At 52.5% G+C, this 25,409-nt stretch overlaps 2 protein-coding genes across 2 annotated transcripts; both read right to left on the bottom strand.

Moving 5' to 3' along the window:
- Nucleotides 1-9,283: 9,283 nt before the first annotated feature.
- Nucleotides 9,284-9,899, bottom strand: LOC103351619 (C-C motif chemokine 16). The gene is given in 3 exon segments (XM_008271780.2): nt 9,284-9,450; nt 9,612-9,633; nt 9,723-9,899. Coding segments are annotated over 3 exon segments (366 nt in total).
- A 4,539-nt stretch (nt 9,900-14,438) lies between these two features.
- CCL14 (C-C motif chemokine ligand 14) lies at nt 14,439-17,218 on the bottom strand. The gene is made up of 3 exons (XM_002719245.5): nt 16,923-17,218; nt 15,089-15,203; nt 14,439-14,660 (listed from the first exon to the last, which is right to left on the bottom strand). Exons 1-3 carry the CDS (start codon nt 17,005-17,007, stop codon nt 14,576-14,578), a joined length of 285 nt encoding a protein of 94 aa, XP_002719291.3. The 5' UTR covers nt 17,008-17,218; the 3' UTR covers nt 14,439-14,575.
- Between the last annotated feature and the right edge of the window lie 8,191 nt (nt 17,219-25,409).

Genomic DNA, 25,409 nt, shown 5'->3' with positions numbered 1-25,409 from the left:
AGTTCACTGATGAAGCCAACAGTGGTAGGAGTGTCTTTTGGAGCCCTTATTGGGAATTGGCTTTGAATACACCTGAACAGGGCCTCTGTCTCTCATGGGTCACAGGGTCCTCACCCCAACCCCCCTCTCTTTCTGTCATGTGCTGCCATTGGTGACCGCTGCCTGCCTCACTGCCAGCGCCTTCTGAGGAAATCTGTCCCCATCTACACAGCCTTCAGATCCCTCAGCCTCCCCAGCAGCAGCACTGTGGCCTGGCTCCTGGTGCCAGCTGTCTGAACCGGGTTTTTGCCAGACTTCCAGGAACTGTGTGGCCAGGATGAAAAAGATGAGCTGGACCAGTAGAAGTCCTTTGTTGGGGCCATGCAAACTGGGAACCACACTGGGCGGAGGGCATGGGATCTTTCCCAGCCTGTACCCCCAGAAGCTGAGCAGGCAGTGTAGATCCTGGGAAAGGGGCCCACAGGGACCATGGGTGGGGGGGCTGGTTCAGGCACGAATGGGTCCTGTGGTGGGACCTTGGAGTCAGACGTAGATGCTGAGTTCTCGAACTTCATTTATCTGAGAGGTGTAGATAGTGGAGAGAGAGAGAGAACGAGTGAGGGCGAGCCGGGAACTCAATCCTGGGAGCCCACCTGTGGCAGGGACCCATCTGCTTGAACCATCACTGTTGTCCCAGGATGTGCATTAGCAGGAGCTGGGGCTGGGAATGGGACTCGGGCATTCCCATCACCGCTCGACCCAATCCCTGCCCTCAGATGTTAGATCTGAGTCCTGGCTTGGCCAGCAGCTGTACACCCTCCAAATCTGGTATTCTCTTATCCTGTGGCTACAATCCCTGCCCTGAGGGTACTTCTTAGAAAGTGATAGGGACAGCTCCAGCCAGAAAAGAGGAAGCGGAGGCACTTTCATGACTCAGAAGTTCCACTTCTGGGCTTCTGGGCAGGACTGGGAGGACACTTCCCTGCATTGTGAAATGTGTGCAGGGAGACTCAGCGAGCTTGTCACTCAGAGGGGGATTTCTGGAGCTTGGCTGGGGAGGAAAAGGCCCTGCGAGGCTAGCAGAGACTGTCTTGTGACGAGACGAGAGGGGAGGTGGACAGGCCCCTTGCCAGTCCTGCAGCCAGCAACCACAGGCTCTCCGTGAGCCCAGGAGGGAGCCAGGGAGCGGTCCCGCTGTGGTTCAGCCTCAGGAGTAGCTCAGTGGAGTCTGTGGTCAGATCGGGGTCACAGGGAAGCCACAGCAGGAACCCTCAGCCAGCCACTGCCTCCCTTGTGGGTCTCTGTCCAGGGACACAGGGTCACAAAGCATGAATGATAATTATGTAACTCACAAGATCGAAATAAAAAGGGTTCAGGTTATTCTAAGAGACTCGAGTGATGTAGCAGTATGTAGTACATAGTAGCAGGAGCCTCAGCATGCAAGTTCAGGTCTACAGGAAATCAACGACACTCCCATGGCTTAATTTGATATACATTTTTATCTTGCCATTTTGCTGGCTCGATGGGAACCTTTAACCTCACACTTAATGGAGTGTGCTCAAGTATTTGGGGACCGATATGATTATCTGTGCCTGTGAGTTATTGCTCAGCCACCCTCCTTCTAATAAATTTGGGGCACACTTGGGGACATGGAAACCTTCCTCTGGGGTGCCATGACCTGGTTGTCTGCGTGTTCCATACGCTTTTCCTCTTTGCCATCTCCTCACCTCTTGCCCATGCTGCTGGGGTGCACATGTGGCACCTACCTCCCCGGCCTGGCTTGGAATCATGCTCCTTATTAATTCCTGTGACGATGTTATATACCTTGTTCTTTCTGCTGGGGGCTTAGCTAGCCAAAGGGACTCACAGTTTTGCTCTCTGCCCTGCTTCATTGCTTCTCTGAGAGGGGTGGAGGAGGGGCATGGCGTGGACTGCCTGCTTGAATCATGGAAGGGAAGAGGGCTAAAAATAGAAAATATCTCAAACTTTCCAATAGCACCCCAGTCCCCAGGGCAGCTCTTGGGAGCAGCGTGTCCTGCATTTACATGCCTTTGTATCTCATAACCTGTGTTTGCCCTTGGGAGGTAATGCCCTCTGCACCTCCTCCCCAAGACCCGCTTCACTGTGGAAATAATGCCATATGGGGTGCACACTTGCACAGTGGTTTAGATGCCCCTTGAGATGCTCATGTCCCGGTTGGAGTCCTGGCTCTGCTCCTGATGCCAGCTTCCTGCTAACGCACTCCCTGGGAGGCAGCAGGTGGTGGCTCAAGTACTTGGGTCCCTGCTGCCTATATAGGAGACCTGGATTGAGTTCCTGGCTCCTGGTTTTGGCCTGGTCCAGCCCAGGCTGTTGCAGTCATTTGGGGAGTGAAGCAGCAGATGGGGGAGTTCTGCCTGCCTGCCTTTCCAGTAAACACACAAATTGAAGAAGTGCATCCAAGGGAGCAGTAGTAGAGTGTAGCAGGCACTCGGAGCTAGTTAGCTTGGCCACCTCTGCACAACCACAGCACCTTTGTCCTGACACATGGACTCACAGCTTCCAAGGGAGCAGCACCTAGTTGCAGTCCCTGCTTTGCTGTTCCCTTGGTCCTCACCCTTAGCTTCCTGTTTGGAAAAAAAAAAAAAAAGTCATGGCAGTGTAATTTGCATAGACCAAAATGTACTGAGCTCGATTGATTTCTATGCTGGTAGGCACTTCACGACCATCCTGATCCAGACAAGGAAGAGTTTCAGCTCTCAGGAGTTTCCTTGGTGCCCGCAGGGTGAATATCCGCACACCCCCCCCCCCCCGCAAGGTGCCTGCTGTTTGATGTCTGTGACTACCTAGATGGTCCTCGCTTTCATGTGAAGGTATGCGTGCAATGTGTGCTCTCGTGGGTCTAACTCCAAATCATAGATGCCTTTTTTTTTTTTTTTAAAGATTTTATTTTTATTTGAAAGACAGAGTTACAGAGAGAGGTAGAGACAAAGAGAGAGGTCTTCCATCCGCTGGTTCACTCCCCAGATGGCTGCAACAGCCAGAGCTGTGCTGATCCAAAGCCAGGAGCCAGGAGCTTGTACTGGGTCTCCCATGTGGGTGCAGGGTCCCAAGGACTTGAGCCATCTTCTGCTATCCAGGCCATAACAGAGAGCTGGATCGGAAGAGGAGCAGCTGGGACTAGAACCGGCGCCCATATGGGATGCTGGTGCTTCAGGCCAGAACTTTAACCCGCTGCACCACAGCACCAGCCCCATGCCTCTTTTTTTTTTTTTTTTTAAGATTTATTTATTTATTGAAAAATTTACACAGAGATAGAAGGAGAGGCAGAGAGAGAGAGAGAGGGAGGGAGGGAGGGAGGGAGGGTGGGTCTTCCATCTTCTGGTTCACTCCTCAATTGGCCACAATGGCTGGAGCTGCTCCTATCAGAAGATAGGAGCTTCTTCCAAGTCTCGTGGGTATAGGGGCCCAAGGACCTGAGCCATCTTCCACTACTTTTCCAGGCCAAAGTAGAGAGCTGGATCGGAAGTGGAGCAGCCAGGACTCGAACTGGCACCCGTATGGGATGCCGGCACTGCCAGCAGTGGCTTTACCTGCTATGCCACAATGCTGGCCCTTGTGGCTTGACTCTTCCTTGCTGTGTAGTACTCCACTGTCTGCAGCCACCACAACCACTAACGCTAAGCCCACCACCTCTGGTTCCGGTTCCTCTCACCTGCTTTGGCCTGAGGGAAACCTTGATGACACGCGGCTCCCTGCTCACCTGCCCTGAAATCTGCCCTCGCCGCCTCTGCTCATGGCTCTGGAGGTGAAAGCAGCAGGACTTCCGCTTCTCTTCTTGTATCTTCTCCCTTCCTGGGGCGGCGCTGGTTCTGCCTTCTTTCTCGGGGCCACCTGATGAGGGACAGGAAGAGAAACTGGTTTTCTGAGGAGGAGCTCCCGCAGGGTGGTTTCTGCTGCTCTTGGGAAAAGTGGCGTTTGTGTGGAACTCCTGCCCTGACTGACGAGAGAGCAAGAGGGAAGCGGTGCTTCTGCCACCTCTGGGCGTCAGTGGAAGGGCTTACTAATTTTAGGTTGAAAGTGGCCCAAATCTAAGTCAAATAAGTTTAATCAAAAAGTACACTTAAAGACTTGGGTACCTGGAAAATATAAGAAGTTCCAGACTTCAGGTCTGGCTTGATCCAGAGGCTCAAGCAGTGTCATCGGGGGTATTCCTCTCTGCACTTGCTTCTATCTGCTGCTCAGTTTTCTTCCTTCCTTCAGAGGTGGAAGAAAGGGACCAGATGACAGGTTGTTTGAGCATTTCATCATTCGGGCTGAGCCAACTGCAGTCAAGGGCAGACTCTCTCCCAGTGCTCTGTGTCAGGGAGGCACTTGGTCTGGCTTTGTGCATGTCCTGTGTCCACTTCTTGGACTGATTTCTCTCTTTCTCTCAAAAGATTAATTAAAAAATTTTTTTTTTATTTTAGAGGTCACAACATTAGTCCCTGACTAATGCCAATAGTCAGGTGTGAGATGGGTCCAGGAGACAGATAATGCCATAGAACCAGAGGGAGGGAAGACACAAGGCCATCCATGTGCACAGGTTTTTCTTGCTTTATAAAAAAAAATTATGTGACAGAGAGAGAATGAATGAATGAATGAATGAGAATATCTCCATGCAGTGGTTCACTCCCCAACTGGCTGCAATTTCAGGGACTGGGTCAGGCTGAAGCCAGGAGTCTGGAACTCCGTCTGTGTCTCCCATGTGGGTGGCTGGTGTCAAAGTACTTAGGCCATCTCCCACTGTTTCCCCAGGTACCTCAGTAGGAAGCTGGATTGGAAGTGGAGCAGCAGGGATTTGAACCTGTGCTCTGATGTGGGAGGCTGGCGGGCCCCAGCCTTTTCTTTCTTAGAATGCTGTCAGCAATGGTGTAGGGGCACAATGGACTTTGCTGAACATTTTGGGGAGATACTGGTGGATAGTAGAGTAATACAACCTCGCGAGAAACAGTAGATGTCCCTGGTCTGAGGTGTTCTGGTTTTCCTGTTACTTGGAATTTCCTTCACATGGCAGTCAGCCGTCATGTTGCCTGGTCTTTGTTCTCATCCCCCAGCCTTCTCTCTTCTCTGCTTTCCTCACTTGCAACTTCCTCTCCATTTTGTATGTAGAATTGTTTAGCTTTTTTTTGTTGTTGTTGTTCCTTTACCGTGTTCCAATCTATGCCCTAAGATTCCCATCTTGCATTTATTATTTTTTTAAAGATTTATTTTATTTGAAAGGCAGAGTTACAGAGAGGCAGAGAGAGAGAAAGTCTTTCGTCCACTTGTTCACTCCCCAAATGGCCACAATGGCTGGAGCTGTGCTGATCCGCTGCCAGAAGCTTCCTCCAGGTCTTCCCATGCTGGTGCATGGACGCAAGGACCTGGGCCATCTTCTACTGCTTTCCCCGGCCATAGCAGAGAGCTGGGTTGGAAGTGGAGCAGCCGGGACTCTAACCGGTGTCCATATGGGATGCTGGCACTGCAGGCAGAAACAGTGCTGGCCCCACATTTACTCTTTATTTGACCTATCAAACTATTTTAATTTTCATTTTAAAAATTATATTCATTTTAATTTGTTTGAAAGACGGATGGAGAGAGATGCTTCCATTCAGGGGTTCACTTCCCAAGTACCCACAGCAGCCAGGGCTGGTGTCACAGGCGGTGGCTCAACCCGCCATGTCACAGCGCCAGCCCCTAAAGGTGTCTTTCGCATTCCTCACTGTCGCTCTCACCAGCTTTACTCTTTACAGAAACTCGGTCTTGTATATTGTGTTTGATATCTCCTTCTCCCCACTAAAAGCTAAGCTCTGTCAGAGCAGGGGCTTTGTCCGCTTCCTTCTCCCCACTAAAAGCTAAGCTCTGTCAGAGCAGGGGCTTTGTCCGCTTCCTTCACCCCACTAAAAGCTAAGCTCTGTCAGAGCAGGGGCTTTGTCCGCTTCCTTCTCCCCACTAAAAGCTAAGCTCTGTCGGAGCAGGGGCTTTGTCCGCTGCGTCCTCAGTGTGGACAGAAAGGCCCAGCTCTCTGCAAAGGGGGAGAAAGCAGGAAGCAGTGAGAAGACAAGGGCACCAGGAGCGGCCACCCCAGCAGCTGGGCCTAAGCGTGAGCTGGTGGCCTTCAACCTTAATAAACGCGGCCAGGCGAGGCGTTATGGATTTTCACCACTAGGTGGCACTGCTCACCAACTTTCCTAACACTGATTTTTCATAGAAGAGCTTTGCAGGAATTTTTTTTTTAACTTTGTAGCCATCCTCCAGGAGCAGCTTAAGATGCCGACTCTGTGGTCCCTGCCCTGATGCCCTGACTTGCAGCCAGAAGGGGTTCAGCACAATGACTTTTTAAAAGAAGTTTGTTTATTTGAAAGGCACAGTTACAGAGAGGGAGACAGAGTGCGCCCATCTGCCGGTTCACTCCTCAACTGGCTACAACAGCCAGGGCAGCGCCAGGACAAAGCCAGGAGCCTGGAACTCCATCCAGGTCTCCCACATGGGAGGGGCCTAAGTGCTCGGGCCATCTTCTCTTGCTTTCCAAGGTGCATTAGCAGGGAACGGGATTGGAAGCAGAGCAGTTAGAACTCAAAGTGGTACTCCTGTGGGGTGCCAGCGCCGCATGCAGTGGCTTAACCCACTGTGCCACAACACCAGTGCCAATCACGTTGGCTTCTAACCAGAACCCCAGCTGGGCTTTGTGTGAATTTCTTGAGTGGCCATTTAGTGTGGCCTGCCAGGTGCCAGAGCCTTGCGTGGGAGCAGGGTGAGTGAGAGGCCAGCCCCAGGGATGTGCCCTAGTCCTCACAGTGTGCGAGATGGCTGTGTGGAGCGGGGACATGTGCCCAGCCCCTGTGACTCCCAGGGAACTGTTTTCTGTGTCACCCAGAGTTACCTCCTCGCTTCCTTCCCTTCTTGTCCCCACGGCTTCCCCATGTTGCGTGTGTGGCCCTCACCCACCTGGGGCCACACCTTCCTCAGAGGGGCCCCACCCCCCAGTTATAGCCTTTACCTCCCATTCCTTCCCAGGCACTGGCCGTTCCGTTCCTCAAGGCTGACACGCTCATAGCTGTGTGGGGTAGATTTATGTGGTGAGGTCTTCCCTCTGGAGTGACCTGGGTTAGAAAACTCGTGTGTGTGTGTGTGTGTAAATCAGGCATCTTCCTATCTTGAAAATACAAGGAATATCTATTTATAAAAACAATTGAATACAAGGCCAGCATTGCAGCATAGTGGGCAAAGCCACTTCCTGTGGTGCCGGTATCTGACATGGGTACCGGTTGTGTCCTGGCTGCTCCACTTCCAGTCCAGCTCTCTGCTAATGTGTCTGGAAAAGCAACTGATTCTGGAAAAGCAACAGAAGATGGCCCAGGTGCTTGGGCCCCTGCACCAGCATGGGAGATCCAGAAGAAGCTCCTGGCTTTGGTTGGCCTGACCCCGGATACTGTGACCACCTGGGGAGTGAACCAGCAGGTGGAAGATCTCTCTCTTTCCCTGACTTTCAAATAAATCAATAAATCTTTAAAAACAAAACAACTGAATACACATGAGGACTCTTGTCCTTCCTCCTTCCCATTCTAAACAAATAGGCGAGCTTTGTGTTAGGTGCTGGGTGTGGATCTGACCTTTATCAATGAACGCTCAGTTAAACATGTTTTCAGATTACCACCTAACCCTGAATTCCTCTGATGGACAGGAAAAAAAAAAAAAAAAAAAAGACAATGCCACTCCTGTCCCAGTTTGCTGGAACCATGTCCCTGAGCTTCCTGTTTGCAGTTCTTCCTGTCCTGGAGGGCTCTGGACGCTGGGTCACTGCCTTTGACCCCAGTGATGACTAAGGACTTTGAAACTGCCTTGGTGTATGGTCGGATGTCGTTCTAACTCTCATGTCCACGCTGGCCTCTGCAAGCAACAATCCAGGCCTTCCTTAGTGATTTTGTCACTGCCAAGCTATGAGCCCTTGGACAGAGGTGTGTGACCATGCTTAGCTGTAACCCCTGAGCTGTGCTAGCAGGGAGGGTAGCGAGAAATTCCTGGATCCAGGAGGGGGCCCACAGGCCAGGGAGGGCCTAAAGCAGGTAGTGCTGGGCTCCTAGGTGGGGACAAGGTCAGCCAGCACGTGGGACAGAGACCCTGCCCGGCCAACACAATTATCTCGGGCTCTTTGCACATGTTTTAGGAACAGCAGCCAAGGTCTGCTCACTCTGCTAACATAAAGAAGAATGGGATACCCACATGTCCATCCATGGATGGATGTGGGAGATAGAATACCACAGAGCGTGCCAGCGCTATGGCTCACTTGGTTAATCCTCCACCTGCGGTGGCACATCCCATATGGGCACCAGGTTCTAGTCCCAGTTGCCCCTCTTCTAGGCCAGCTCTCTGCTGTGGCCCTGGAAGGCAGTGGCGCATGGCCCAAGTGCTTGGGCCCTGCACCCACATGGGAGACCAGGAGGAAGCTCCTGGCTTCAGATTGATGTAGCGCCAGCTGTAGCGGCCATTTTGAAGGTGAACCAACGGAAGGAAGACCTTTCTCTCTGTCTCTCTCTGTCTATAACTCTACCTGTCAAATAAATTAAAAATGGTTCGAATGGTGAATTTTTGTTGTATATGTTTTAACACGTCAGAACTGATGGACAAACGTTATTCCTGATATGCTAAATGGCCCTTCAGGATTTTAAGAAAACATTTATTAATTTACTAGAAGAGCAGAGGGATGGTGGGGAGAGATAGACTGATTGATTGATCAATTGATCTGGCCTGGCTGGCTGGGAACTGGGTCATTACTCAGAACAGCTGTTGAATTGGTATGTGGTGAGCAGTTGAAAGCAGAGCAAAGAGAGGGCTGTGCAGGCTGCTTTGCCGGGTAGGAAGAATGGGGCCGGCATCCCTTATCTGAGTGCCAGTTTGAATCCTGGCTACTCTGCTTCTGAGCCAGCTTCCTGCTGCTGTGCCTGGGAAGGCAGCAAAAAGATTGTGCAAGTCCTTGAGCCCCTGCCACCCATGTGAGAGACCTGGATGGAGTTCTTGGCTCCTGGCTTTGGCCCAGCCCAGCCCTGACTGTTGCAGCCATTTGAGGAGTGAACCAGCAGATGGAAAATCTCTCTCTTTCTCTGTCTCTCTCCCTCCTTGTGTTGCTCTGCCTTTCAAATAAATCAATGTTTAAGAAAAGAAAGAGGAATCTTCAAAATACTTGTATTTTGACCAGGCCTGCTTCTCTGAACGTGTTCGCACTGGCTCAGACCACAAGGCTGGCTGCATTTGCACAGGGCTACCCCTCCTCCCCAAACCCCGGCTCCTACCTAGGCTGGGCCTTCTAATGGAAGAGGGGCTGGGGCTGGGGCTGTCCCCTCTCTGATCCGATGGTTTTAACCAGGGCTGGGGTTCTGGCAGGCAGCAGAGGTGGCCAGGGATCCTGGAGGTGCTCTTGGGCCCGGGTGTCTTCAGAGTTGGTGCAGACCTCCAGGTTTTTATGTTGACAAACTGTGGAGGCGGAGTTTGTGGTCTTGCTGCTGAGTAGGCTGAGGTCTAGGCCACGGCTCCCACCTCTGGCTCCTGCGGGGCTGCCTCATGTCCTTTACAGCAGCCTCCCTCCTTCCCTGGCCTCCAGCCCTCCCCAGCCCTTCTCATAGGCCCTCCCCCACCGTCAGCCGCTACTCCATAGCTCTAGAGTGGAGACGTCTTGGTCCCACTCCCCCTGTTCCTGCCCCGGCCTCCCCTTTCCTCTTATACACACCTGCAAGTGCTCATATGACCACTGGCAAGTGGCGGCTGAGGGCCCTTCTGGATCCTGGCACCAGTTTCCCCGGCAATGCTTTCTCATGGAACTTCAGGCATCAGTGGGGTGGATGGTCTACCCCGTCAGGAATTTTTGCAATCATCACATTGGATGATGGGGAGCAGGGAGGCAGACCATGGCTGCCTACCTCCATCTCCTGTCAATCACGCTCCTTGCATTAGCAAGGACTGCTGCTGGTGTGATGGGGAATAGGGGAAGTGAGAAAGAGAAACTCCTGCGGACACACACGTGGAGCCGTCAGCCTCTGAACAGCGCTCAGGGACTCATTTGCTGATGCACCAGGAGGCAGCTGCCTTGCCCTTTGTGTCCTCATGACTTGGTTTCACAGTGTGTGTGGAATTCGTGTTACATAGTGGGCTCTGTGGGACAAACTCGAGGAAGACGCACCCAGGGCCCTGGAGTGGCTCACACACTAGTCCAGGTGTACAGGGAAGGTGACCATGGGAAGAGAGCCAGGCTAGAAGAGCCTTTGGCACAGGTGCAATGGAAGCAGAATGAGGTGCACCTAGCCCAGCCCTAGTGGGGGAGGAAGTCCTGTTGGGTTCTGAATGGCTGAGCAGGGTCTCAGCAGACAAAGGGGTTGGAGGCCTGGCGGCGAGGGGAGTGCCGAATGTCTAAGGAGTGTGGAGCGGTTTGGGGAGCAGGGATGCAAGGTGACAAGGAGGGAGAGGGGGGGAGGGCCAGGCCACCCCTACAGAGCTGTGTGTGGGTGGTTGGGTTGGAAAGGGGTCTGGCCTCTTTTCTAGAGGTCCCAAGGGGAGGGTAAGGTGGTGGACCTATGAGGAAGAAATGTATGCGTTAGACTTCGAGGTCAGACAGCCTGAGTGTGGATCCTGTCTGGATGATTAGAATTGTGGGTGGATTTCTTAATCCCATTCATTTCATGTGTGAAGAGATCTAGGGTCACGGTGAGGAGGAGAGGGGAAGCTGGTGGGGGAGCCCTGGGCTCGGAGTGTGGCACGAGGAAGGCTCAGCCGGGGCTGGTTATGATCACAAACCAACAGGGACGCTGCGCACTCTGCCCTGGAAATAGCTGCTGCTTCCCCTTCTCTCTGCTGCATGCAGGAGCTGGCCCTGGTTGGTTGTTGTTGCTGCATTTTCTGGGTGATTCCCTGAGTGCCCATCAGTTGAGGGTATATGGGAGGCCAGACCAAGAGACCTCCTGGAGCCCCCTACACTCTAGGGGTTCAAATCTCTTTGTAGGCAGACCCTATCTCCAGCTTGGGATATCTGCAGAGCAGTGTCAGGCTGACCCACGCACTCTCTTCCTGGAAGCCTAAGTCCCTTGTATGGGCCTGACTTTTCCACGGGGTGCTTCTGCCCCCTTCACCCACCACATGCACATGGTCCCCATGCCCACCCCAGGTTTGCAAAGCAAAGTTTATAAAGGTCAAGGTTGTTCTGAGAGTCTGTGGGCAGATTACATGGTGCACTTGGCCCTTGCTCCCTGGAGTGTTTGCACATGTTTGCACATGCAGAGCCAGGCCAGACTCAATGCCTAGGGTAGCTTAAAGGGCAAAAAGAGGGCTAGGGCAGGCCAGGGTGGGTTTGTGAAAGGACCAAGTCTCTTGGCACCTCCCTAGGTACTTGGTCCTCATAGTTGTTGGTAGAGAATGAGGATAGAATCAGTCCTGTTCTCCACCTCCCTGCCCCTACCTCCTCTCTGGAACCTGTCCATGTCTTTCCTTGTCTAGAGACTTCACTCAGCCTCCATCTGGGATGGGGAACAGGACCACAGGTGCCCGGATGGCTTACTTGGGCCAAGCTTCCTGTCATTGCCAGCCCCGGAAGGATCTGAGCCAAGCATAGTTCTGCTTGCAGAGGGGAGAACTTGGGGACAGCAGCTGTGTGTGAAGGTGGGGGAGACCCCAGGGCCATGAGGCCAGAACCTGAAAGCCTTCCTGGTGTCAGCTCTCTGCCACCTGCCCATTCCGCTTTCTGAGGCCTGCCCTGCAGGGACAAGCCGGCTCACTTGGCTGGCTGCAAAAAGGAGGAGGACGAGGAGGCAGAGGGCAGCCACGGAGACCTTCATCCTCCAGGAGGGCCAGAGCAGTGTCAGGGAGAGTGGAGCAGGGCTCTGCTGAGCTGCCCTCCAGCTGTGGACTGTGGCCGCTTCAAGGGTTGGCTGAGAGGGAGGGTGGCACAGGATGGGGCCTGGTGCAGAGCTGAATAAGCTTTGAATTCATGTGAAAGAATGAATTGGAGGGGCTGGCGCTGTGGTGCAGTGGGTTAACATCCTGGCCTGAAGCACTGGCATCCCATATGGGTGCCGGTTCGAGTCCCGGCTGCTCCACTTCAAATCCAGCTCTCTGCTATGGCCTGGGAGAATGGTCCAAGTAGAGAATGGCCCAAGTCCTTGGGCCCCTGCACCCACGTGGGAGACCCAGGAGAAGCTCCTGGCTCCTGGCTTTGGATCAGTGCTGCTCCGGCCGTTGCAGCCATCTGGGGAGTGAACCAGCAGATGGAAGACCTCTCCTTCTCTCTCTCTCTTTCTAACTCTGACTTTCGAATAAATAAATAAATCTTAAAAAAAAAAAAAAAGAATGAATCGGAGAAGGAATGGCTGGTGAATGTACTGGTCACCTTGCACTCTTGAACTTTCTACCAATTTTTAAAAAAGGCTTATTTTACTTATTTGAAAGGCACAGTGATGTGAGGGAAGGGAAGGGAGGGAGGGAGAGAGATCGAGATATCAAGATCTTTCATCCACTGGTTCACCCCCAAAAATACCGCAATGGCTGGGACTGGTCCAAGCTGAAGCCAGGAGCCTAGAACTCCATCCAAGTCTCCCACGTGTGTGGCAGGGTCCCAAATACTCGGGCCATCTCCTGCTGCCTTCCTAGGCACATTAGCAGAGAGCTGGATTGGAAGTGAAGCAGCTAGGACTTGAACTGGTGCTGCTATGGGATGCTGGCATCAAAAATGGTGGTTTAACCCACTATGCCACAATGCAGGCTCCTGAAGTAGCAGTGTTTGCTTCATTGAGGCCCTAGAGGCTTTGAGAGGTTCCATATGCTCTCTGTGGTCCCATGCATAGGAGGCAGATAGACATCTCCAAACACCAGATCTGTTTGCGCCATGTTAGCAGCCCCTACCTCTGTGCCGAGGAGGGGAGGAGAAGGGTCTGATGCCCCAGTTTCCCCTGGATGACTGGTCTTTGGGAGGGGAGCACAAAGCAGGATTAGCGAGCACAGACTGAGGCAAGACTAGGGCCTGGGGGCCCCGGCAAAGGGCGCCTCCCAAGTCCAAGGCCTCACGTTTGAGCCCTCACTCTCTCCTGACACAGGTTATGCTGCTGACACTCCCACAGAGCAACAAGTCTGATGCTTGGGTCCCGGTCTGTTGCTGAGGGGCTTGGTTGGTGTTGCTATTTGGACCTGGGCTCTGGGTAACCACATTGCAGGTTTATGCAACCTGCCTTGATGGCCAGTCGTGACCAGGAGAGGGCGCTCTCTCTGCGTATCTCACCCTCTGCTTCCGTAGTCCTGAGTCCCAGCTTCTGCCCTCCAGGCTCTTGCTGGATCTGCCCTACAGGACCTGGTAAAAGCTGAAGGCTGCATTCAGAGGAGAGACGGAAGATAGAGGAGATTTTACTGTTGATGGGCCATGAGCTTCCTAGGCATAGAGGAAGTGGTCTAGTGGTTGAGAGCAGAGGGAGGCTGGGGCAGAACAGGGAACGTGCAGTTGCTCTGGGCTTGCTGCTCAGTGTGACTTCCCGCTCATGAATGGGTACCCATGTAGTGCACTTGCACCTGGTGGTGCTGGTGAAGTTATCACTTTTTGTGATAGGGAGGGTACACGTGTGGGGCACCTCCTAGACCTCTGTTTATGGAAGGGGAGACAGGAGGAGGTCTGGTTATACCTGTGACATACAGGCCCCATCTTGGCCCTTGCTGTGGCATTGGCTATGGAAGGCTGAAGGCTAGGAAAGGGTGGTCACAGTCCCTAGCTCTTCCTAGAGACTAGGAGATGGTGTCAGAACCTGTTCTGAAAAATGCCTTCTGTTTATTCCTGTCTCCTTCCTCCCTTCTTTCTTTCCTCCCTCCCTTCTTCCATTCCCTTTTCTTTCCTTCCATCCACCCAATCATCCATCTATCCACCCAATCATCCATCCATCCATCCATCCATCCATCCATCCATCCATCTTTTCCTCAACATGTGGTAGGAGCAGACAATGGAGTCCAGTCTGGTGTGTGTAAATGGAGGGGAAGGATGCGATAAAATGTGTCCATGAGGCATTCCTATCTTAGCAGTGAAGAAAGGCCTTGGTGGAATCACAGAACAAAGGACTATGGGGCTTGAGTGCTATGCAGAGCCTTTATGAAGATTCCCTGTAAAGTCGCATGGCAGTTCTTAGCTTTGGCTCTTGCTGTGCAGCTTAAACAAGATAATGCTCAAAGATCGCTTAGCAGAGTGATGGGAAGGTCTTCAGCACTAAGAAAATGGGACCAGCGCTGTTGCTGAGTTAGTGGCCTTGTGTTGACTTTCTTTCCCGTTTTTGGCTCAGCTTCCCAATGCCCCCATCACAGGCCAGACTTGTTTTTTGCCCTAGGCTCTGGCAGAACTGCAGAGCAAGGCCTGACGCTGAGGGTGCCACACCCTCCCAGGCTGGGCTCACTGCCACTCTCAGTCCACTACCAATGGGGAAATTCACAGAGATGAACAAAGCAGAGAAGGGCATAAATGGTCTTTAATTCAAGGCAGGGAAACTCCCGGGGGTGGCTGAGGCCAAAGGCTGGGGGTACAGAGGGGCCCTGGCCTCCTCTCCTTGGGTCTCTGAGCTGTGCCTTTGCCACCTATCTGGATCACTCACTTCTCCAGGTCCCTGATGTAGTCCTGGACCCAGTCATCCCGGGGGTTGGCGCAGATTGAGTAGCCCTTTTTGGTGATGAAGCTGTGGAAGGAGAGAGACAAGGCTGACATGTCGGGGGCCCAACTCGTCCTCCTCCCTCCCAGACACATCACCTCATCTGGCTGCTTCTCCTGCCTTTGTTAGAGGCAGCTCAGGGCCAGGCACCTCTCTGAGACATGCTGTTCCCCCCAGGGTCCCTGGATTTGCCTAGTCTCCAGATCTCCCAGCCCGAAGGGCCTTCTGCTCCCTTCCTGTGACACTTCCCCAGCCAGGGGGGCTTCCACATTCTCCCCGCAGGCCCCAGCCAGAAAGCTCCCAGGTTGCCCCTCAGCTGCCTCTCCCTGTTGTGGGGAGGGAGGTGCCTGGGGGTCCCAGTCCACATCCTTCCTGCCACCCCCTCAGACCCTGATGCTCCCACCCCCTGCCCCCACCCCCACCCCACCCCAGCGTGCTGTGTGGATGCCACCTACACAATTCCGGGCTTGGAGCACTCGCTGCTGGTCTCATAGTAATCTATAATCCGCTGACGGGGGACAATGCGGGTGATGTAGGAGAAGCAGCACTCGGCGGGGTGGTAGGGGCCTCCTGCGGAGCAAGTATGGGGGACACTGATGTGGGGTGACTGCTGGAAGGCATGATTGCTGGCTGCTTCTGCAACCTAAGAGTGCTACAGAGGGGGAAGGCATTGGGAGTTGGCCCCCAGAGCCTGGAGAGAGGGCTTGGAGAAACACAGCCCTCCCTTTTCCCTGTCCGTGGTAGTCCTTCAGTAGCAACCAGCCACTGGAAATGCTGGCTGGGGACTTTCAACTCCAGGAGCAAACAGCAGCAATCCAGAGCTGCTCCCAGGGGATGGGCACCATCCTGGGGTGTGGGGGGAACGGGGCTGGGGCGACTCCCAGAGAAGGAGGGTACTGACTGGCCCCAGCTCAAGCAGACTGCGTGCCTTACCGGGAAAGATGTTCCAAACAGGAGGAGTATTTGGAAGAAATCCAATAGACATGGTGGGGGGGCCTGCCACTTGAGGATGCACATCCAGCCCCTCCCAGTCTCCTCCCCAGCCCGTGTCCCTGTGGAACCCACAGCAGCCTACAGGGAGGGAGGGTTGCCCACCCCCAGCCCCCTGGGGAATGGCCACGAAGTCAGGTACCCACGTTCTAAGGCAACCTCGCCTTTGACTTCTTGGAACAGTGACCATTTCACTTTCTTACTGGCCCTCTCTGTTCTCCTCTATAAATGAGGGCTTGGGACTGGGTCGGTGGTTTCGACACCAAGCTCCCTGGGACATCAGGGTCTGTCCCAGAGCTCCTGCTGCATCTGAGAGCCGTGCCCTGGGGATTGCACCTGACTTAGCCCTTCTTTCTGTTTTACATATTGAGCCTCCATGGAAGATTTTGCTCAAAGATGCCATGATCTAAAATGTTTTAAAAATCAATGGATTCGGTGATTTTCCAGCTGTTTCCTGACTATGAAATTCCATGGCTCTTTCAGGAGGTACAAGAGAGTGGCAGTGGACTCTCCCGAGCCTCGATGGCAGAGGGAGCAGGAAAGGCGTCTCAGCCAAGGGCCCCGCACACACAGGCACAGGCTGTGGCTGCTGAGCGGAGACAGCAGGTTAGTGAACGCTATGTGACCAAGCTGGACAGAAGCTTGGGTGTGCGTCGTGATGGCCATGAGGTCACTAAGGGTGGCCAGACCTTGGCTGGAAAGGGAGAGGCTGGTTCTGTCATCCAGCATGGTGCTAGAACTATCCTTGCTATCCAAAGATGGAACAAGGGGTCCCTAGCTCCCGAGACCCACCCAGGGCTCTGATCCGCTCCAGAGATGGATCAGATCCCCATTCACTTTAGACTACTGTTATTGCAACACTTGCTATGCTTTTTTGGGGAGAGGAGTGGTCTTGGTTGCCTGGAAAGGCAGCTTATCCTTGGAAATCGGCTGGAAGGAGGGGGCCTGGGGCGGGGTCCTGGGCAACGCTGCACTCCCATTAGGGAGACGATGGCTCTGGGCTCCGCAAGCACTGCTCCCCCACCTCTTTGGGGGTTGGAGCCCACCAAGGAGCAAGCCACCCTTTTCCTTAACAGCAAAGAAAGGAATGGAGGCAGTGGGAGACTGCCTGGCCCCATCCTATGATCCCACCAGGGAAGCGGCCCTGGTTCTGCGGAGAGTGCAATGGACAAAACCCAGTTAAGAAGCCAGACTCCCCCACCCCCGCCTTGGAGCCCCTCCTCCTTATCTCTCAGCTATCCAACTCCCACTTGTTCCCCGTGGGCACTGGGTTGGAAGGAGATAGGACATTGCACTCACGTGGGGAGAGTTCAGCCCGGGATCCTAGGGCGATGGGGGTGATGAAGAGGAGGAGGAGGGGGATGGCAGCCACGGAGACCTTCATCCTGTAGGGGCTGCTGCAGGAGAGCTGGCCTGCTGGGGGCTTCTCAGGCTCCTGGGGTGAGGATGTGTGGAGAAAAGATCACTGAGACAAAAGCCAAATGAATTTTTTTTAAATAAAGGAACTAAGATTTTGAAGGGAAGTAGGAAGGCAGTGGAGACCTCAGCAATTTCATATCCTGCATGCTTGTGGCATGAAGGAAGCACAGAGAGCCAAGGCTTCCGGGAGGAAATTGCCACCCAGTCGGTTTAACCCCTTTGTTGTTGGCAGAGCACATGTGTGGGAGGCTGGGCGACGCGGGCTCAGACCTAGCAAGAGAGGTGATGGCTGGGCTGTGTTCTTACCCAAACCCACTGTGGACCTCAGCAAGGCCATGCGGGGTGTGGAAGTTCAGGGTCTGCTGCTCCAGAGACTGGGGAGCCTTGTGGGTGAGGGGATGAGCTCTGGAGAACCCTGCATCAGCTCTCGTCACTCAGGGCCAGGAAATCTTCACTTAAGAGTTATTTATTTATTTGAAAGTTTCAGAAAGGCAGAGGCATAGAAAGAGAGTGGGCTCTCTTCCATCCACTGGTTCACTCCCCAAATGGCTGCAATGGCCAGAAATGAGTTGACCTGAAGCCAGGAGCTTCTTCCGGGTCTCTCATGTGGGTGTAGGGCCAAAGGCTTGGGCCATCTTCCCCTGCTTTTCCAGGCCATAGCAGAGAGCTGGATTGGAAGTGGAGCAGCCGGGACTTCTGCCCATATGGGATGTCAGCACTGCAGGTGGCAGCTTTACCCGCTACCACAGCACTGGCCCCATCACTTTAACTCTTAAGCAGAACCCACAACTCCCAGCCTCATCCCCACCGCATCACCACACCCTGCGGGGGGTTGGTGGGGTGGGGGGAGAAGAGAAGTGCTATGATTCACTTATTCAGGGCTGGGGATCCTTTCTTCTGCCAAGGGCCACGTGGTTATTTATAACATCATCACGGGCCATACTAAATTCTCAACTTGAAAATGAGCCTGCTGGAGATGAATTGAATTTTGAATCCTGCCTGCAGCCGCCTTGGCAGAGCCAGACTAAATGATCTCGTGGGCGATTCTGGACTGTGGGCCAGGTGTTCCCCTTGCTTGTGTTTTGGGCAGTGGCCGTGAGGCAGGTCAGCCGCCGTCCCAAGTGCTTCACTGATATCATCAGCCCGTGTGGCCTTGATAACTGCAGTGGAGGAAACAGGTTGAGAAGCAAAGCCCACACGTCGACAGTTGATTTGTTGTCGTATCCATGTAGGATCTGGATTTGAAACTCGGGCAGTCTGGCTCCCAAGTCTGTACTCTTAACCACTACGCTGTGAAGGAACATGGCAGCCCCAGCTAAGCTCCCCAAGAAAGTCCTGGCCAGCTCGGGTTCCCGGGAAGCCTGTAGCGTTGGCCCTTCCGGAGCTCAGGGAGTGGACAGCTTGGGGCCTTCCCCTGCCTTCCGATTTTTGTCACGGAGGAGCTTATGGGGAACCTTGGCAATGCCTCGTTCAGAGCTGGCTAGCAGGTGTCACTGACGGGTGCTGGCCGGGGCATGCTGAGGCACACGGGAAGCAGGGCAGCGACTGATGTGTGGCTTCTGGGATTCATCTCGCTAGGCATTGGCTGTTCTACCTTGGTCTAAGCTGGCTGTTGGCTGGGCGGTGGCTGTGGCTCAGAGAGGGCCAGCCACTCGCCCCTGTCCACATGGCGAGTTCCACAGCGGCCTTGGCCTTGCTGTCCCCCATTCTGCTGGCTGTGGCGCTGTCTCACCTCTGCTCACCTGGCTCCTGAGGGCAGGGCATGTTTATGTTCTCTTTCTCCCACCCAACACAGAGCCTGGCATACAGCAAGAGATTCAGACATGCGTGTCTTAAAGACATAAATGGAGCCAGGGCTAAGGATGCGGCTCTCTGGCGAAGTGGCTGAATTCTCATGGAAATAGCCATGAAAGAAAGGCACTTTCTGTGGGTCATCTTTCTAACAATGCTGTTGAAACTGCTCAGCTCACATGGCAACAGTCTCAGGAAATGAGCTGTTTTTGGGAAGGGAGAACACTGTTTTCGTGGGGACTAGCCAAGCAGCCGGAGCCGGGAGCTTTGCAGGAAATCCCTTTATCTTCCCAGCAATTGTTGACTTCCTACCTACATCAGTCTGCTGTGCATGCTAACTGCTATAATTAACACCTCCTAAAGCTCAGGGGATTAATTCAGCACAGGCTTATTCCTTGCATGTGTCACAGCCCCCTGTGGCTCAGCCATGGATGGAGATGTGTGTGTGTTGGGGGGAGGGCTCTTCCATGCACCCACTCAGGAACCACAGCTTTCTTCTTGGGGCACCTCCACTTTTAGCACAAGGCTTCCAAGCTTGCTACCAGAGGGTGGAGGCAGAAGATTGAGGAAAAAGAAATTTAAGACTTATTTATCTATTTGAAAGGCAGAGTGACAGAAAAAGAGATCTTCTATTTTTTAGTTCACTCCCCAAATGCCCACAACAGCTGGGCTAGGCCTCAGCTAGAAACCTGGAACTCCATCTGGGTCTCCCATATGGGTGGCAGGAACCTAAGCACTTGGGCCATCATCAGCTGCCTTCTTGGGTGCAGTAGCAGGGAGCTGATGGGAAGCAGAGTAGATGGACTCGAACCAACCCCCTGATGTGGGATGCAGTTGTCCCAAGTGGCAGCTGTGCCACAACACTGGCCAAGACTGGGAGGTTTTTTTATAGATCTGTTCTGGAAATGGTGTGAATTACTCTCAGCTACATTCCTTGACCAACACGGAGTCACCTGGCTCCAGCCTATTGAAGAAAGATGGAAAATATACATGCTCCTTGTGCCCAGGAAGAAAAGGGACGAGATTTGGTGACCACATCACTTCCTTGCCACCGTGTCATATGCTGGTTTTTCAGCCTACCCTAGTCCACTGAGCCAGGTTTCCAGGGTGGGACCTAGTGTCTGTTTTGACAAGTCCTCCCGGTGATGCTCATGCAGGCTGAAGCTTCAGAAACCCTCGTCTACACCTGAGCTCTCTATCTGCTGGGCTTCCATCTGTGGTCTCTTTAGCCCTTAAGCAGTCCAGCTGTGGAGGGCCAAGGATTGAGTCCTAGGCTGGCTCCTTTATAAATAGCCTCATCTGTTCACTCTGATGTTGCATAATAATTTGGAGATTTAGTGATGGAGTAGATATGACTTGTGCACCCAGGTGTTATGTCTTATTCATTTTCAGTCTTCTCTAGGAATTGGAGCAGCAAACTCTGTCTTGTTCTCATGGGCCTCCTGATGGCAGCACGATGCGTAACAGGAAGTAGGCAGGCAACAGTAATCTGCTTGAGTGACCATATATGGATCTCTTTGGGGAATCCAGAGAAAGGAGAAGGGGTCTTTCTGGCTGGGATGATGAGGGGAGGTCTTCGAGTAGCACCCAGTTTGAACCCTTGAGGTTGGGTTGAGTTTTGCTGGGCAGCGTTGGGAGGAAGGTGTTTCTGACGGAGAGCACCACACAAAGCAAGGGTGCTGCTTATTGAGGGGTGCAGCTGAGGCCTGTATGGTGTAATTAACCCGGACGTAGCATAACACGCCTTTGCTCCTCTACAGCCTCAGAGGCCTCTGGGAGTAACCAGAAGGCTGTCTAGGGAGGAAGCCTTGGTTTTTCCGCCTCGTTTCTGTTGTGCTGTCATTGTATGGCCCAACACAGTGTCAAGGCAACACCTGGGTCTCTGGCACCCCCACTACTGGGTGCTGTTTGTGTTCCCCATTTCCTTATTCTGTATGAACAACCTCACTGTCACAGACGCCAGTGAAGCCACCTACATTCCCCTTAGTCTGGCACAGTCGTCATCCTTTGTTATTTTCCTGAAGGCTCCGAAATGAAATCTCCAGGGAGATTCCAGAAGTTGCTGGGTCGCCGCCTCCCATTCATGTAGGCCTCCATGAGCTGGTTTCAATCAAAGCTTCTGAATTCAACAGCATTCAAGAAAGAAATGAGAGTAACAGGAAAGATCACATGTGGCTTAAAACACAGGCCAGAACCCTGAGCTCTTTAAAACAGAAAAATACAAGTAAGTTCATGGTAGCAGTAAGGGGCCAGCAAAGATGACAGCTGCTCACCCTAAGGTAAGACATTTCTGTTGTATGAAAAGGACACTGGGGGCTGGCACTGTAGCATAGCAGGTAAAGCTGCTGCCTGCAGTACCAGCATCCCATATAGGTGCTGGTTTGAGACCCGGCTGCTCCACTTCCAATCCAGCCCTCTGCGATGACCTGGGAAAGCAGTAGAAGATGGCTCAAGTCCTTGGGTCCCTGCAACTGTTTGGGAGACCTGGAAGAAGCTTCTAGTTCCTGGCTTCGGATCAGCCCAGCTCTGGTCATTGCAGCCAACTGGGAAGTGAACCAGCAGATGGAAGACCTCTTTCACTGCTTCTGCCTCCCTGTAACTCTGCCTTTCAAATAAATAAATCTTGTGTTTTTATTTTTAAAGAAAAGACATTGGTCTACTTGATGGTAAATCACAAGAAGGCTGAAAAAAAAGTGTATCCTCTGCCGGCGCCGCGGCTCACTAGGCTAATCCTCTACCTTGCGGCGCCGGCACACCGGGTTCTAGTCCTGGTCGGGGCGCCGGGTTCTTTCCTAGTTGCCCCTCTTCCAGGCCAGCTCTCTGCTGTGGCCAGGGAGTGCAGTGGAGGATGACCCAAGTGCTTGGGCCCTGCACCCCGTGGGAGACCAGGATAAGTACCTGGCTCCTGCCATCGGATTAGTGCGGTGCACCGGCCGCAGCGCGCCAGCCGTGGCGGCCATTGGAGGGTGAACCAACGGCAAAGGAAGACCTTTCTCTCTGTCGCTCTCTCTCTCACTGTCCACTCTGCCTGTCAAAAAAAAAAAAAAAAAAAAAAGTATATCCTCATATAGGTGAAGGAGAAGGTCATGGACAAAGAGAAGTTTTTCAGAGCCCTGAGTAACCCTGAGGGCAGTGCCCATGAATGTAGGAAGGAGAAGCCATGGGCTTGCCAGGGCTCAGGGTAAAGCTACAAGCACAGTTCTCTACATAAGGAAGAGCATCCACTGGGGGAGTCTCCTGAGGGTAAGCGGGCCAGAGCAGGAACTGGGCAGTGCCCGGGTAAGTTCTGGTCAAGGTCACGAAACCCCTTCCCCTGATTCATCCCCAGAAATGGAGGTGACAACCTCACTGAAAGCCTACCCATTTCTTCTCTACCCTTCCCCCCAACTAGAGCCAAGGCTCCTATAATCAGAAGCTGAATTTTTTTTTATTTTTTTTATTTTTTTTATTATTATTATTTTTTATTTTTTTTTGACAGGCAGAGTGGACAGTGAGAGAGGGAGACAGAGAGAAAGGTCTTCCTTTGCCGTTGGTTCACCCTCCAATGGCCGCTGTGGCCGGCGCACTGCGCTGATCCGATGGCAGGAGCCAGGAGCCAGGTGCTTTTCCTGGTCTCCCATGGGGTGCAGGGCCCAAGCACCTGGGCCATCCTCCACTGCACTCCCTGGCCACAGCAGAGGGCTGGCCTGGAAGAGGGGCAACCGGGACAGAATCTGGCGCCCCGACCGGGACTAGAACCCGGTGTGCCGGCGCCGCTAGGCGGAGGATTAGCCTAGTGAGCCGCGGCGCCGGCTAGAAGCTGAATTTAAAACAAGAAACTGGGGACTTTAAAAAAATTTTTATTTTATTTATTTGAAAAGCAGAGAGAGAAACAGATATTCAGTCCACTGGTTCACTCCCCAAATGGTGACAATGGCTGGGACTGGGCCAGGCCCAAAGCCAGGAGTCTGGAACTCCATTTGGGTCTCCCACATGTGTGGTAGGGACTGGAGTACATGCACCATCTTCTGCTGCTTTCCCCGGTCATTAACAGGGAGCTGGATGGAAAACAGCAGTTGGGACTTGAGCAGGTGCTCCTACATGGAAAGCCAGCATTGTAAATGGCAGCTTAATGAGTGCGCTGTGCCACAATGCTGACCCCAGGAATAGAGGAATTAAAAATCATTTGAGATGCAGTGAGACAGAGAAAAGATTGAGCTCCCATCTGCTGGTTCACTTCTCAAATCTCCCAATGGTTGGCACTGGGCTTGGCCAATGCCAGAAGCTGGGAACTCAGTCCAGTTCCCTCCCATGGGTAGCAGGGACCCAGCTACTTGACCTAGCACCTGCTGCCTCCCAGAGTCTGCAGTGGCAGGAAGCTGTATTCAGGAACCAGAGCCAGGTATTGAACTCCGGTGCTCTGCTAAGAGGGGTGGTCATCTTAAGTGGCTCTTAGCTGCTAGGCTAAATGCCTGCTCCAGCCAAGGACTTGCTAAGCTGGAAGGTGTCCTGGAGTCATAGAGAGAAGAACAGCATCTCTGAAAGAGTGGGATACCTAAGGCACTTTCCCGGTGCCAGCCGATCTCACAGCTGGCCTGCCTGTGTGTTCACCACAGTTTCTAGAAGAACACCTCTAAGCAAGGGCCTAGGAGCACCTGTCTAACAATCCCATGGAGTGCGTGTTTACATTGTATAAACCTGTGCTTTCCCCTTGTCCCCACTCAACTCCTGCCCACACTTCTACTCCCACATCTAAAGTCAGGCTTCCATTCCGGGTGCAGGGCTGTGAATACATACCCATAGACCCATGGAGAAAATTCACCCCTTCTCCTGAAAACCTAGCCCCTGGATTACTGATGTTAATAGAGAATCAATCATAACCAGGCATCTGAGAATTACAAATAGCACGGGAGGGAGAAAAGGAACCAGAGACACTCCAAGGGAAATAGCAGGGGGAAAACAATAAGGAATAAACCCTTAAAATGTTGCAAAACAATAATAACTGACTACAAAAACAGTGATCTGAGATCAGAGAATTCTTGACATGGAAGGGATATGCAGATAGGTCAGAGTGATTTTCCATCACGCAGAATAAAGAGTATAAAGCAGGAGAGAAAGGTTGAGACTTGTGCAGGATACATGCGAAAAGTCCATGACTTTCCAGTAATTCCAATGGACGGAAGAAAACTTTCTTGAATTAGAATAAGGCTCGAGTCTTTAGATACAAAAGCAAACTGAAGGGTGGGCATTTGACCTGCTATTAAGATGCCTCCCTCCCATGTTGGAGTGCCTAGGTTTGAGTCTCAGCTCCAGATTCCAGCTTCCTGCTAATGGGGCCCCTGGGAGGCAGCAGGTGGTGGCTCAAGTAATTAGGCCTCTGCTACCCACATGGGAGACCTGGATTGAACTCCTGGCTTGCAGCTTTGGCCTGGCCAGCTCCAGCAGTTGCAGACACTAGGGATGGGACCCAGCAGCTAGGTACTCTCATCTCTGTCTTTCCCTGCTTCTGTCTCCCCCAGAAATGACTAATTGAGGGGCCCAACAGGGATAATGACAAAAGACACATTTAGAGAAGCTTTGGTAAACTGTCAATGCAAAAAGATGCCACGAAAAAGATGCCTAAAAATGCTTGCTGGCCTGCTTGCTTTGTTCCGAAGGTATGAGAAATCAGTAGCTGTGGGACACTGGCCTTGTACGAAAAGCTGGAAGATGAGTGAGAAATGTCTGCAGCATTCTGAGAAAATGATTTTGAATGTGGACTTTCATATTCAGCTGAGCTACTACTCAAATTTGAAGATAGAATATTTTATTCCTGTGGAGTCCCTGCAAGCTCATCATTTGTATCCACTGGTGTTCTTTGTTCAAAGTGGTAGAAACAGATTTTGGTGCATTTATGCAAAAAATTGCAAAGATTTTGTGTGGCACAGCATTCTCAGGAAGGCTTGGAAAATGCATAGAAGGCTAGAGAGACCAGAGCCATTGCCACAGCCAACATCATGTCACAAGCCAGCTGATGCAATGCTGCCACCTATGCCAGTCACTGCAACTAGCAGAGCTGCCCTCTGACCCCAGGCACAGGAAGCGGGTGCTGCTCCTTCCTCACAACCACTGTAGTTCTGCTTTTTTGCAACACTTGCACCAGGCTCCAAACTCTGCAATAAAGAATCAAGTTGGCCAAGCCTCAGCAGGATGTGCCTGCCCTGGCTCCCAGGGGTCAAGGGGGGAGCTCTTTTGTCATCTGTACCTTGGGAGGAAGTTCAAGGGTATATTCCAGCAAGGTGAAAAACGAATTTAAGGAAGAGAAAGTTGTGGGCTACGGGTCAGGAGGGAATGCACTACTCATCCATCTGATGGGAAGAAACCTAATGGGGCTGTCTGTTGTGCAGATCCAGAAAGATTTCTAGATTGGAATAGCAATTTGAAGGTCATTGAAAAATTTCCAAGCTGTAGTTGCCATGAAACAAACAGCATGAATTTGCAGGGGCAATCATAGGTTGATAAGAAATGAAGACCACTTTTTCTCCTTTGGCTAGTAGGAAAACAAATTGAAAAGGAAATGTGGGAAAACAAAAATCTACCCAAGATTCTCAAATACTA

Source organism: Oryctolagus cuniculus, chromosome 17 (genome assembly GCF_964237555.1).
Source record: "Oryctolagus cuniculus chromosome 17, mOryCun1.1, whole genome shotgun sequence".
Classification (NCBI taxonomy): Eukaryota; Metazoa; Chordata; class Mammalia; order Lagomorpha; family Leporidae; genus Oryctolagus; species Oryctolagus cuniculus.
Note: the sequence above shows the minus strand (reverse complement) of the source record. Positions and strands in the feature narration are given on the sequence as shown.